The following is a 13,945-nucleotide window of genomic DNA, read 5'->3' on the forward strand; positions in this document are numbered from 1 at the left end:
TAAGTCAAGACCTTTCATACTTATCTAAGACACAGGTTTTCCCACACAGTTATAAAATAATAAAATAGTAAGGCAAAGGATATTGCCAAGAGTGGCAGAAGTGTTAACAGGTCTAAGACAGATGGAGAGTTAAGTGAAAAAAAAGGTGACTAATGAAACTTCTAATGAGAATGGAGAATTTCATATATGGGGTTTGAGTATCTCAAACTCTCCAAGGCCCTTTGCCTATACCTGATTATTCCCTTCTTTAATTCCATCCCCCACACTTCCACCCTTGACCTATGGATGTGGCCATTTCCCCTTAAGAACTGGATCTCTTAAGGCAGGGCGTCCCCTCCCACACGCTCGCGGTGTGCACTGGGGCCTGACACCGCAACCCCCCCACTCCCCCTGGAGCCTTGACACCCGCCCCTGGGGCATGGTCCATGGCTCCACCTGGGGGTGTGAATCTAGGACTTTCTGTGTGTAAAGCAGACGTGTTAACCATTACACTATGGAGCCACCCCACATTCAACACTTATATCATCAACTATGCTACACTATAGGGATATGCAACCCTACACAAGAAAGTTCCTACTCTCAAAAACATCAACACTTTATACATAAAGATACTCAACAGAATGACCTACAAACAGGTCAAGTACAAGGTACTGAGGATGTGAGAAGGGAGTCTTCACAGGGTAAGTAGTTATCAGGGAAGCACTTAAAAACTACCTTAAACACATCTTGGATAATAGCCACAGGCCGAGTTGGGATGAAAAAAACCATTCTGAGTTTAAAGCAAACAGTCTAGGTAAAGGCAGAAAAGTATAACAAAAACCTGATTAAAGTTTGTGGGAAAACAACGTAATCTAAAGCCAAATTACAAGGGAGCCTTAAATGTGCTAAGAATTTGGACTTCATTAAGTAGACAGTGGGCCACCCCACATTCAACACTTATATCATCAACTATGCTACACTATAGGGATATGCAACCCTACACAAGAAAGTTCCTACTCTCAAAAACATCAACACTTTATACATAAAGATACTCAACAGAATGACCTACAAACAGGTCAAGTACAAGGTACTGAGGATGTGAGAAGGGAGTCTTCACAGGGTAAGTAGTTATCAGGGAAGCACTTAAAAACTACCTTAAACACATCTTGGATAATAGCCACAGGCCGAGTTGGGATGAAAAAAACCATTCTGAGTTTAAAGCAAACAGTCTAGGTAAAGGCAGAAAAGTATAACAAAAACCTGATTAAAGTTTGTGGGAAAACAACGTAATCTAAAGCCAAATTACAAGGGAGCCTTAAATGTGCTAAGAATTTGGACTTCATTAAGTAGACAGTGGGAAGTAGATGAAGTCTGTACACATGATCAAGGATGTGTTCTAGGAAGACTGGTGGTCCAGAAGCTAATCCACGTACAGACATTCCACGTTTTATTGCACTTCGCAGATGTTCCAGTTTTTATAAACCGAAGGTAACCCCTTCCACTAGCAGGAAGATTGGCTCCCTTTACTGCAGTGGCCTGGAACCAAACCCGCAGTCTCTCTGAGGTACGGCTGTATCAAAGGCCTAAACTAATGGTTCTCAATGGGACTGCACAAGCCAATCACCTGTGTGCTTTGAAAGATCCTGTTCCTGGGTCCACCCATCAGATTGTGCTTTGTTTTGTCTGGGATGAGGCTCAGGCATCACCCCAAGCTTTTAAAAGCACCTCAGATGATTCCAATATACAACTAAGGTTGAATAACCTTGACTTTGATCTGTAGTTTATGTTGATACAGTAAGGCTCAAATCACACACACAAAAAAAGGAAAGCCACACGCACACGTGTATTTGTGTGTATATACATACACAGACCTCAAACAAAATTTTGAAGAAATCACAAATAGCAAGCTAAACTGACCCAGTAAAATTAAAAGCACACCATTACACCATTCCCATCACAAAAGGAAAACAAATATTGAATATATACAATTCGTTTATTTAATAAATTAATGTCATTCAAAATACAGTGCCAGAACATTATGCAGTTGAACATGCTAGTAATGTTTGTCATGAAGCACCTGTGCTCATGGTAGATGGACGGCGCCCCGCTCCTGCTAGTGGTTCCTGGGATTAATGCCAGAGCAGCACTGGCTAGCTGCTCTTCTGCACAGCTGGGGCAGAGAATTCCTGAACAGTTCACCTTCCTAATCCTACCCCCCACACACAACAGGTTAAAAAAAACACACCCTGACAGCTAATGGGTATCTATACACAATCACTCTACAGTAATGCTTGTTATTAAATTAAGATGTAATGACCTGGTTAACCCACTCTAAATCTTTAAGATGGAGAAATACAACAGCAGCAGGTAGTTAAATGCATGAGCCCATGTTAATGTAATACAGAAAGTGGAGGCATTTACTGATTAAAGCTCCACTCAGACCCGCACAACGAGGGACTAGCAATCCTTACTGCAAGCCCAGCAACTTAAGTCCACATCTGGTAAATGACCAGCTGATTGGAAGACCTGTATTCTAGACAAGTATAAGTTAGTGAAAAGAGAATACATGCACCTAATAGTATAGTTAGACTGATCCTGCAGTCACAGCTTTCCCTGTGCAACACCATAAAGTGGAAGATCTTCCTCGACTATAGTATAGGATTTAGACATTTCTATACCAACATGGACGTTAGTGTTAAGTGCAGATGAATTAATTACACTGAAAAAAAAAAAAAAACTGTATTCCAGGACTTCGGAACAGAAGCACAGGAATGAAATACATATACTAAAATAACCTCAGCACAATTTGTGATATACCACACTAGGAACAGGAAACTATTTTAATAAGTGAACTTTTTGAACTGTACATACACAGGGCTAACAATGTTAGATAATCCAGATTCTATGTTCTCGTGATACACATAAAAGTTTCTCAATTATTGGATAATCTATTTCATATTATGGAAGCATATCTTTCTGTAAGACTCACTGATATATATTATACTGATGCAAATATTAAGTAGGGCATAAAAATAAAATTTATCAAAGATAGATTTTTATGTACTCATATTTAGTCCTTTCATAGCCTCTCTTGTTTAGCAAAGAAAATGACAAAGCACAAATCAGGCGTGCAGTCCTTGAACTCCCAACTATACAGATGGTAGTGCAACCATGTCTCCGTCCAGTTCAAACTCCTCTGTCCCATCCGGTGAAAAGAGATAGGTTGGTGGTTTCCATGGAGATTCTTCAAGGCAGGACGGATAAAGTTTCCCCACAGTGCATCGAAAATCTCTCCCTAAGTCCCACAGTACACGTTCCGATATATGCTGCCGCAGAGACCACCGGTCAAGTTCCAGATCATACTGGTAGGTGACATATTTAGCTCTCTCATTTAAGTGGGTTTCTCGCATAAACACACACAGAGAATTTGAGATCACTACAGCTCTGACACAAGGGTCTGAGTACCTCTTGGCAGGGATGTTGGCTGCCATTTTCCACTCATTTTTATTCACATCATAAATTTCCACAGTTACCGAAGACCCATCTACAGGGCCAGACGGGAGTCTCACGCCAGAATTGGTGGCAATGTGCAACCCTCCAATATAGAAAATTTTATCACCGAAAGCTGCGGCTGAAGCAAAAGACCTGCTAGTCTGTCTCATGGCCATTTCTACCCACGAATCAGACCTTGGAAAGTAACAGTACATGAGGTTCAGTGTCATCACATAAATGCAGTCGTGAACCACCACTGCTGCGCTCCACTGCCAAGCGCAAGGCAAAGGGCTTACCATTGTCCACTCGTCCTTCTCGGTGTCATACCTCTCTACAGTCCTCCGGTTAAGTTCTCCACCTACGCTGTCTCCTCCGATTGCATAGATGTAGCCCTCACAGCAAACCAGAGACGGCTTTACGCGGACGAAAAGCATCGGGGTCTTTGGAAACCAGGTATTTTGCTGTGCATCAAACCAATAAAAGCAATTCACAGTTCTGAAGGCAGTCTGAAGTTTGCTGGTTTTACTGTGATTTGTTTTTGTGTTTTTCAAAGGAATCTGACCACCTGCTATATAGATATCATTATCAGGAGTCACAACGGTCCCCACTTTATGCAAATCAGCTGGTGGGCTGCAGAGCTTGTAAACTTTTTCTGCTTGGGGGCTGTAACAGACAGAAGAGTAAAGACTACAAGAATTTTCTGAAGATGCTTCAATGAAAATCATCATTTCCTCTTTCGTCATTCCAAGTCTCGGTTTGAAAAACTTGGGCATGGACTTATACAGACCTTGAACCACTACAGACTTATCATTGGGTGGCAGACCCTGAAACCAAGCTCTCTGCGTTACTTCTGAAAGTGCATCGATTCTGATTTGGCTGAGAACTGAAGACAAATACTGGGATCGTGATTCTGTGTTGTACTCTAGCCACAGCATAGCAGCTTCGCGGACTGTCTCCTCCTTTTCCACATTTAAATTGTCACTACTGAGAATGTCTACCAGTAGGTCATGTGACAGCTGCATGAACGCTTCCTGGTGATACACGGCAGTGAACTTGTGCTCCACCATTCTTTTAGCACTTTGTTTTAATTCCTCACAACTGAACAGGTCAGCAAAACTCAACAATCGCACACAATTCTCTGCATTTATTTTTTTAATTAAATATTCTCGACAACGCTGTAACACATCTTCTACCTAAAATGAAAAAACAAAAAAGGATAAAGGCAGGAAAGACATATTTTATTTTTGTGTAACACACAGATGTATTAATCAGATCCCAATACTGTAGTCTTTATTTTTTGACATGTATGTTTGGACTAAGAGATAATGTCTTCATAGTAATAAAATTAGAAGACTATGCATTGCTTTGCATTTCTTCTTCCTGTGCAGTGGCCTACTTAACTAACTGCCCTATTTACAAGGTATTAGTATAACATTAAATATGCTTTCAAAAAACTAAACGGACTTAAGGAAAAGGTAAGGAAATTCACTTATAAATTACACACTTTTCTAGGCTTTAAAAATATATAATTAAGAGAACCAAATGAAAACGAGAAATAAATCACAGTACAAGAAATGATTATTACTGAATAGCTGGAATCTGGTTTTATGAACATGGACAAGATAGTCAAATAAAACCAGAAAATTATGTACGAATTATCTACTTTTACGAAGGAAAAGTAGATCTCGGTTGACTCTTAAGTGCTACCTACTATACCTAGTCACATCATAGTGGTCAACTAGAAGCAATTTACGGATTCAAAACCTGGATTGGCCATTCAGTACTTGTACAATATTAGACAAGTGGCTCCACTTCTCTCAGCCTCAGTTTTCTCTTGGATAAAATGGGGAAATCCTTACAAATGATTATTGTAAAGCTCAGATGAAAACCCATATAAAGCAAAGTACAGTAACATTTCATGTGGTTAATAGTGGAAGTCATAGAACCAGCCGAGTCTAGCCAGGGCAACCCAGTCCATGAGGCAGTCTTATTTTCTATGTGGCCAACAATATGCATATGGGTTTCATTAACATGGTAGGAACACAATTATAAGGAACAGTGTCACTATTTACAGTAACAAAGTGTTCTGGAATCTAAATTTCCTTAAATTCCTCAATTTGTTTAGCAATTCTAAAAAAAAACACTTGCTTTTAGTTCCTGGCTTTAAAAAAGTTAACGAAAACTTACAAGCTACGGAAAGACAACGCTTACATAGTAGGCATTTCCGTTTCGAGTTTGGATTTATGACATGAATGCCTTTGATTCTGAAGCACCAGGAAGCTACCTACTATGGCCTCAGTTTCCCCAGTTATAGGTATCTACTATAGGTACAGTATTTTAGCTTAGTTTAAATACTTCTCTTTAAGAGATCAATATGGGCACATGGCTATCCTACATATTTAAATTTGATAATTTCCAGAAGAATCCTGAAATTATCCGTGAAAAGCTATACCACTGAAAATTAGTACATCTAAGCATTTAGCAAAAAAACTGAAGCACTTTAATGAACACTGTTAAAAATTACTTTTACTTGAAATCTAAATTCTCAGGTATATTAGGCAGAATATGAAACTAGTATGAAATTTTCACTTATCTTTTAAATTCATTCCCATCATAAGACTAATTGAGATGACTGGGTGATCAAATCCTATTGTTTTCCCCTTAACACATTTTAAAAAGACAAGACAACTTTTACTTAACTAAAATCTGCAACAAGAAAATTACATAGATACGGGAAATCACTGATGAAATAATATTTCTTGAATAAATAAACCACGGTTAATGTATATAACAGAGAAGACTGCTCACCTGCAGGAAGCAGGCTGTTTCATAAAGCTGCTCTACAGTGCTGTCATTTATTGCCAAGTTACCCGTGTATGCGTAAGTTATTATAATCTGTAAGGTGGCTGCATCTACATTCCTCAGGTGTACGTGGGTCTGTTTGCTTTCACTTAGTCCACTCATGAACATGGCCCTACAGCAGAGAGGGGGAAAAAACAAAGCTTATGGTTTAGTGTAAAACAAATTTAGAGCTAAAAAGAAAAAGTAGACAACATGGGCTGTTTATTTAGGATATTTGCTACTGGAAGACTTATTAGGAAAACTTTTGAGGGAGACAGATATACCAAACCATCCCACCATGCCGTTCTGAGTGAACATCATCAAAATTCATTTCGGGCATACCTTGTTTTATTGCACTTTGCAGAAATTGTGTTTTTTACAAACAGAAGACCCTCTACCAGCGATAAGATTACAACCTGCTGAAGGCTCAGGTGATGGTGAGCATTTTTTAGCAATGGAGCTTTTTTTAATTAAGGTATGTACAATTTTTTTAGACATAACACAATTGTACACTTTAAATAGACTGCAGTATAATGTAAACGTAACTTTTATGCACTGGGAAACCAAAAAATCATCTGACTCGCTTTATTATATCTGCTTTATTGCAGTAGTCTGGAACCAAACCCATGACATCTCCGCAGTATGTTTGTAACATTCATAAAATGAAATACTATTTAGCAATAAAAAGGAACTACTGATATGCATTAAACACAAATGAATTTCAAAAACATTATGCTCAGTAAAAGAAGCCAGATACAAAAGACTACATATTAAATGATTTCATTTACATGAAATGTCCAAAAAAAGCAAATACATAGAGGGACAAAAGGGAGATTAGTAGTTACCTAGGGCTATGGGTAAGAATGGTGACTGTAAATGGGTACAAGATGATGGAACTTTCAAATTAGACTGTAGAGATGGTTGTACTATCTCTGTGAATCTACTAAAATTCATTTAGTTATAGGCTTAAAATAGGTGGATTTTATGGTATGTAAACTCATCTCAATGAAGCTGTTAAAAATTTAATTTACACAAATGATTCCCTAAAAATATGCAGAATCTATTATATATAGGAAACTATGCTGGAAAAGGAATTAGCATTGTAGAGAATACAAAGTAGAATGGCCATTTATTGGTGACAGGTGAATAACAATGCAAAGACTATTACTGTATGTAAAGAAGAGAAGTGTCTATAGTGATCAAAAGCCGGTTTCAAAAGTCACTAGCTTGGGCCCCTTCAGAAGATGAGGAAGATGAAGATGATGAGGAAGGCATCCAAAACAGATAAAATCATGACTCCAGGGAGAACATAAGACCCACTTATTATTCCAGGGGCATGGCTGAAAATAAGGGCTAATACAGGAGACTAGAAAGTGAACTGGAAAGATGAGAGGAAATCAGATCACAGAGGGCTCTCAAAATGAGACATAACAGTCTAAGTTTTTTCTTGTAGATAGTGGAGCACACCAAAGGGTTTTGAACATGGATTTATTACATAATAAAATGTATTCTAGGATGAGTACTTTATATACTGATAGACTTCAAGTGCCATAGGCTAGAGACAGGAAAACTGGTCCTGAGGCTACTATTGCAATAACCTAAATGAGAAGAACCTGAGCTACAGTGGCAGAAATGGATACAAAAGCTACATATGACAAAGAACCAACAAGATCTGGTCATTTAATCAACAAAGGGAATAGGAAAAAGTAGGAAATAGACAAGGAAAGAATCAAAAGTCTCTCTTCATTTTCAAAGTGCCTGAAAAATATTGATCACTATTGAGAGAAAAATTGTAAGATCAAGGAAGAAAGTTAATCCTGGGAAAATGGCGAGTTAAATTTTAGATAGTTATTTTCAGGTAAAAGTAGTTGAGTCAAATGGAATTCATACAATAATCAGTTAACTATTTAACATTACCAGACTTAGGAGGTCAGGCATTAATGTGGTGAACTGTGAATTATCTACCACATGACATGTGTTAAAGCTGAAAAAGTTATCTGAGGGAAACTAAAACCTAAAAGAAAAACCCAGGCAGAATCCCAAGGATCAATCTGAATAGAATTCAATTAGGATAAAAAAAGAAAAATGAATGACCGAAGGCTGAGAAAGATTCATCAGAAAAATAACCACCAGACCAGTACGAAGCTACTCAGGGCAAGAGAGGTGGGGTGTCAACCATGGAGTCAAGGGTAACAATCACTGCTAAAGCACTTAGGTAGTCACTGGTGATGCCCAGTGTCGCCCAGAAGGACAACAGCTAAGCTTCAGGCAGCCAGCGGGTGGAAGAGTGGCACAAACCACATCAATCAGGGTGGTTGATGATTTCCTCCTGAAGAATACAGGATGGTCATAAATAAACCCTACCAAGTAATGGAGAGCAGAAAGTGTTCTTGAAAAACATCCAAGACATGACAAGAAACCCTCTAAAAACTGCTACTGGCTTCACCTGTTTGACATGGGAGAATGGGAGATAACCAAAAGAAACCTGAAAAAGAACTCTAAGAGCTCTGAGAAAAAAAAAAAAGATTTAGGAGTCACAGTAGTTTTTATGTCTATTCCAGTAGATGGTAGTAACTTTGGAAGAGGAAGTAGGGCATGGGAATGGCTGACTATACAGATGACACTGAGACGGGTTATCCAAGGCTATGGCTTATAACACCAGAATGGACTGCCGTAAAGGAAACTGTGCTTCCTAAACACCAAAGCCAACCTAATCATGAATATTTTAAACAAACGTTTTTAAGACAAAATACTGAATTACATATTATAATAGGCTAAAGTACCACAATGAAAGAGATGTTGAGTAATTCTCTCATTAGGGGTCTAAAATGAACTGTAAATGTTACCAAGAAGTAGAAACTACTATTTCAGTGGTTCTTCTGATTTCATATGTTCTACTGATTCTTGGTGGGACCTAACTGGTAACTCAAAACTACAAAGGGAAGAATGTATCTAGTTCACCAGGCAAAATTTCTAATAGCAAATTTCTAGTGATAAAGACTGATAGCAACATTATGTATATGTAAAGATACTGAAATCTATAAACCTGGAAGTAAAATCCAGTTGAAGAATACCTGGGAAAAGATCAAATTATTATTGTGGGAGTATATAATAATCTACCCAGTCCAGAGAAAAGGTATGTCAGAGAAAAAAATTAATATGTGTTTTTGTATTGTGGATTGTGAAACTGGCTCAGGCACAGGATTTTAAAGATGAGTAACTTTAATCTTAAACATGTATTAAACAATTTTACTTATTATTATTTCTATTTGAATTATCTGTTTTGCTTTAGGGAGAATATATTCTCTCAGAAGATGAAGGATGCTAAAGAAGAGAACTAGCTAGTGAAAAGGAAATAATAGTAGCCTTAAAACAACTGTGCTACCTTTAAGACTGTAACATTAATGAAAGATTTAAGTTTCTTGGTCTTAAGGAAAACCAATTCTAACCCAATCAGTTAAAGATAAATAATAACCTCATAACTAGAGAATTGAAAGAAGTGTTATTTATATAATCACAAATAAACTAAATGAGAAAAAAAGGGGAAGACATCTAAATAAACTCACGTGTTACTACCTGATAAAGATGATGATACTGAAAATATCAGACAGAATTTCTGCGTAAGTTTAAAAGTTAGACTAGATGACTGCTAAGATTACTACCACAAAAGATTCTACTGATTATAAACGTCAATCTGAAAAACCACAGTTAAGGCATAAAGCTCTTTCCAATAAGGGGTAATCAATTTATAATTAATGGCCATTATAAAGGGAAAGCTAATGGGCTTAGGTATTGACTGATTACGAAACCTCGAATTTCTACCACCATTTACTAAACCAACAGATGTGGTGGGGAAAAAAAAAAAAGACCATCGCAATCATTTGAGAAGCTTTTAAATACACAAATTCTGAAACTCTAACCCAGCCAGACCCACTGAACCAGAAATTCTTGGTTTGAAATCCAAGAATCTCTCTTTGTAAAAGCAACCGAAAGGACCACTGTTTGCAAAGATGCCATGCTAAGAAAAGAAAATCAGTGTCTGCAATACATGAAAAATCCGTAGCTTAACCTGAAACAATTGCAGATACAGCAAAGGCAACTGGCCTTTGGGCTTTATCTTCTGTAATCATCGTGATGTGTGTTGCACTGAGGAAGGTGAGGTTTCTACACCTTCTATGTACATGAAGATTAAACCTGTCCTCTCCACAGCTGCCATTAAAGAATAGCAGACCCATCAATGGACAATTGGATAAAGAAGTTATGGTTCATGTGCACAAGAGTATTAGCCATAAAGAAAAAAGAAATCGTATCATTTGCAACGACATGGATGGACCTAGAGTTATTCTGCTGAGTGAAATAAGTCAGAGAAAGATAAATGCCATATGACTTCACTTATACATGGAATCTAAGGAACAAAAGAACAAATTAATTAAAAACAGACTCACAAATATAGAGGACAATCTGGTGATGGCCAAAGGGGAGAGGGTTAGGGGGTGCTGGGAGAAACGGGTGAAGGATTAAATAAATACAAGTTAGTAGCTGATAAATGATCACAGGGATGGGAAGCATGGCACAGGGAATGCTATCAGCAGTAATGTAATGGCTGTGTGTAGAGCCAGAAGAGGGAAAAAGAGAAATCAAGGGGATCATTTCATAAACTATATAAATGTCTAACCAATGTATTGTATACTTGAAACGAATAAAATTAAAGAAAAAGAACAGGAGAAATTAACATTCACTGCTGATCTCCACTTATGACTACTAATATTTGTAGGAGAAATACAGTGGTCCACATTTAATTCACCTTTACTCACCCTGTCCCTTTCGAGTATTAAGTAAAAATTCAACCTAAAAGTAGAAAACAAATAAAGGAATTTCTATGCCTTGGCTTCTATTCCTCTCATGAAACACATAATAAAGAGAAATCCACTTAAAAAGATTAAAAGTTGCAAAAGACCATATAAAGTTAAGCTTTACTTATTTGTCATTAGCAAATAACCAAATCAACTTCTAAATTCTGAGGCATAGAGAAAAACAACAATGTTGTTTTTTATTAAATAGTTTAATCTGGCAAGAAGTCTGGTAAGGCTAAAGGATCACAAGTGGTAACAGTAAGAAAAAGGGAGAAATATTTTGCAAAAGAAATGTCTTTAACATGTTTTAAAAGTACGAATTATCCTCTAAAAGTTATTATTGAGCCTACTGTACTTTAATTTATAATGACTAGTTTTTTAATTATTTTAAAATCTCGAGTAAATAAAAATTATACCATTCATTTTTTTAAAGGTAAAATAACATTCCGAATTTTTCTGCCTCCATCATTAAAGCTTTTCCCTAGTCCATTTCAACAAATTTCTTGTATTTAAACTGTTGTAAAAACTTTTTTCATCTGTTCCTTACTTATACACGTGAGGGAGAGATTTAGAAAGCACATCATCCCAACAGAAAATTTAAGCCAAACACTGACGTCTATTTTTTTTTTTAATTTAAATGATGCTTAAAAGAATTCCTAAAGGGGACTAAATACTAGACTTTGGGTGGTGAGCATACAATGCGTTATACAGATGATGTATTATATAACTGTACATTTGAAACTTATATAATGTATTAACCAATATCAACCCCAATAAAATTAAAAAAGAATTCCTATTAAAACATTAAAATAAGATAATGTTTTGCATCTGAAATACAAACTAATCAAGATTATAGTACTTACCTAAAATAAGAGCTACATGTTGCAAGAACCATCTTATGACAAGGGAATTCAGTGCCCTCAACAATTAACACTATGTCAGTAAACAACTGCTGCTCATAAAACAGTTTTAACTGTTCCAACAAGGACACAGCATACTCAGTATTGATCTGCCTCTCGTCTTGAGTGGACATGACTGTATTCCATTAATATCTCCAGGAGTAGATTAGAAAAGTCAGTCTTAGTGATGGAAGGTCAAGTGAATGCTTCAGAAATAAAGAAAGGAGAAACTCTGCTTGCTGTTATCTGCAGCATTCAGAACCAAGACTGACACATTCACTAATGAATAGTATCTTGTTAGAGACTTAAAATCACTCCTAGGTCATCCTGTGTTAATTAGGTTCTTCAGAGTTTTTCAACACAGTCTGCAGACATCTTGCTCAAATTTGCAACTGGTGTGCAGCTCATGAGTGAGAGGGAGTAACACACGAGGTAGATTTCGTGGCAACATCCTATGTTCCGTGAATCTTCTGAAGTAACTAAAAAGAAAGTAAGTTCAGTTAGAGCATCCAGGCCAGTGTATTTTAGAATACATTTTTTAAATGGCAGACTTAAATAAAAATTATATTTATATGAAGTTCAACTTTACTCGTTACCATAAAAATGAAACGTGAGAAAAGAAACATTTTTAAAAGTCTATTACATTTAAAATAAAAAACAGACTGGAGGAAATTAACATTTGTATTTTTAACTTTTTGCCTTCCATACAATATATAAACATTCTAGAAAATAAGGAGCACATAATAGGCATACATTTTTAAAAGAAAGAATTTAAATTACCACAAAGCCATATCTCCCAGTTGTTTAGTGGCAATACATGACCACGACCATGATTTAAGTGGGGGGAATAAAACCTTTCTCATGCAGAAATTCTCATTTTGGGGATACATTTTTAAATGCATTCACAAAAGCTTTATATTTAATTTACATTATTAAACTACATGGTAGACTCAATTGATTTCCAAAGTATAAATTATATATTTTTAAAATCTGCAGTTCAATTCTACAAAGGAAGTATACATAGTAAACTTAACTTCATATAGTGTTTCCTTCCTAGAAATCTTTATAAAAGCATACAATTCTACTGGGAAAAAAACCAACAAAACTTGATAAAATAGACTTGTGTTCTTATATGGAAGACTCCATATTAAACAAATATGAATGCTCTCACAATATGTAAATTTAATACAAATCCAATCTAAACCCTATTTGCAGAAGATTTCTTTGAAAGAATGCAAAAGAGTTGCCAAAATATTTGGGGGGGAGGTCAAGTTTTTCCTCATGACTTATCAAATATTAAAATGTGTTATAAATTACAACAAACCCAAGTAAACATACGAAAATGAGATACAATAAATATAAACATGGCATTTCAAATAAAGACAAGCTTATTTCAACAAATAATGTTGGAACTGGCTAACCACTCAAAACAAAAACCTAGGTTTCAGTCAGACTGCACATGGTTCATCAAAAGAAAACTCCAGCTGAATTAAAGTTTAACTTTAAAATGTTATTTGGAAATCAGTATTTACAACACATGGCAAAGAAATTACAAATCAGGAAGAGGAAAACCCAGGTAGAACGCTAGTAATAGTTAAAAATTAACTCTTTTCTAATTAGATGACTCAGTTTCCATAATCACAAAGTGCTGTTGGCATGAAACCTATAAATATGAGTATCACTGGAATCACTAATACTTTTTCTCACAAATATCCATATGTCAAAGAGATCATGTTGTACTTCCTGCCCGACTACACTATGACAGGAACTGCTAACCTGATATAAACTGTCAAATTTCCAGCCAAGTTAACCATGGAAGTAACTAAAACAGGTGCAAAGGCAGAGTGAGACCTTAGGTCATGCAAGGTAATGACCACGCTC

General features: G+C 36.5%; 1 protein-coding gene across 1 annotated transcript in view; it reads right to left on the reverse strand.

Moving 5' to 3' along the window:
* Nucleotides 1-1,953: 1,953 nt before the first annotated feature.
* KBTBD2 (kelch repeat and BTB domain containing 2) overlaps nucleotides 1,954-13,945 on the reverse strand; it is a 19,594-nt gene continuing 7,602 nt past the window's right edge. Inside the window, exons 2-4 of the mRNA XM_006912051.3 lie at nucleotides 12,029-12,543; nucleotides 6,280-6,445; nucleotides 1,954-4,664 (exon numbers count right to left, since the gene is read on the reverse strand). Of these exons, the coding sequence (XP_006912113.1) occupies nucleotides 3,129-4,664; nucleotides 6,280-6,445; nucleotides 12,029-12,198 (1,872 nt within the window). The 5' untranslated portion in view covers nucleotides 12,199-12,543 and the 3' untranslated portion in view covers nucleotides 1,954-3,128. The remainder of the gene's footprint in view (nucleotides 4,665-6,279; nucleotides 6,446-12,028; nucleotides 12,544-13,945) is intronic.

The sequence above is a fragment of the Pteropus alecto genome, unplaced genomic scaffold (genome assembly GCF_000325575.1).
Source record: "Pteropus alecto unplaced genomic scaffold, ASM32557v1 scaffold21, whole genome shotgun sequence".
In the NCBI taxonomy this organism is placed as follows: domain Eukaryota; kingdom Metazoa; phylum Chordata; class Mammalia; order Chiroptera; family Pteropodidae; genus Pteropus; species Pteropus alecto.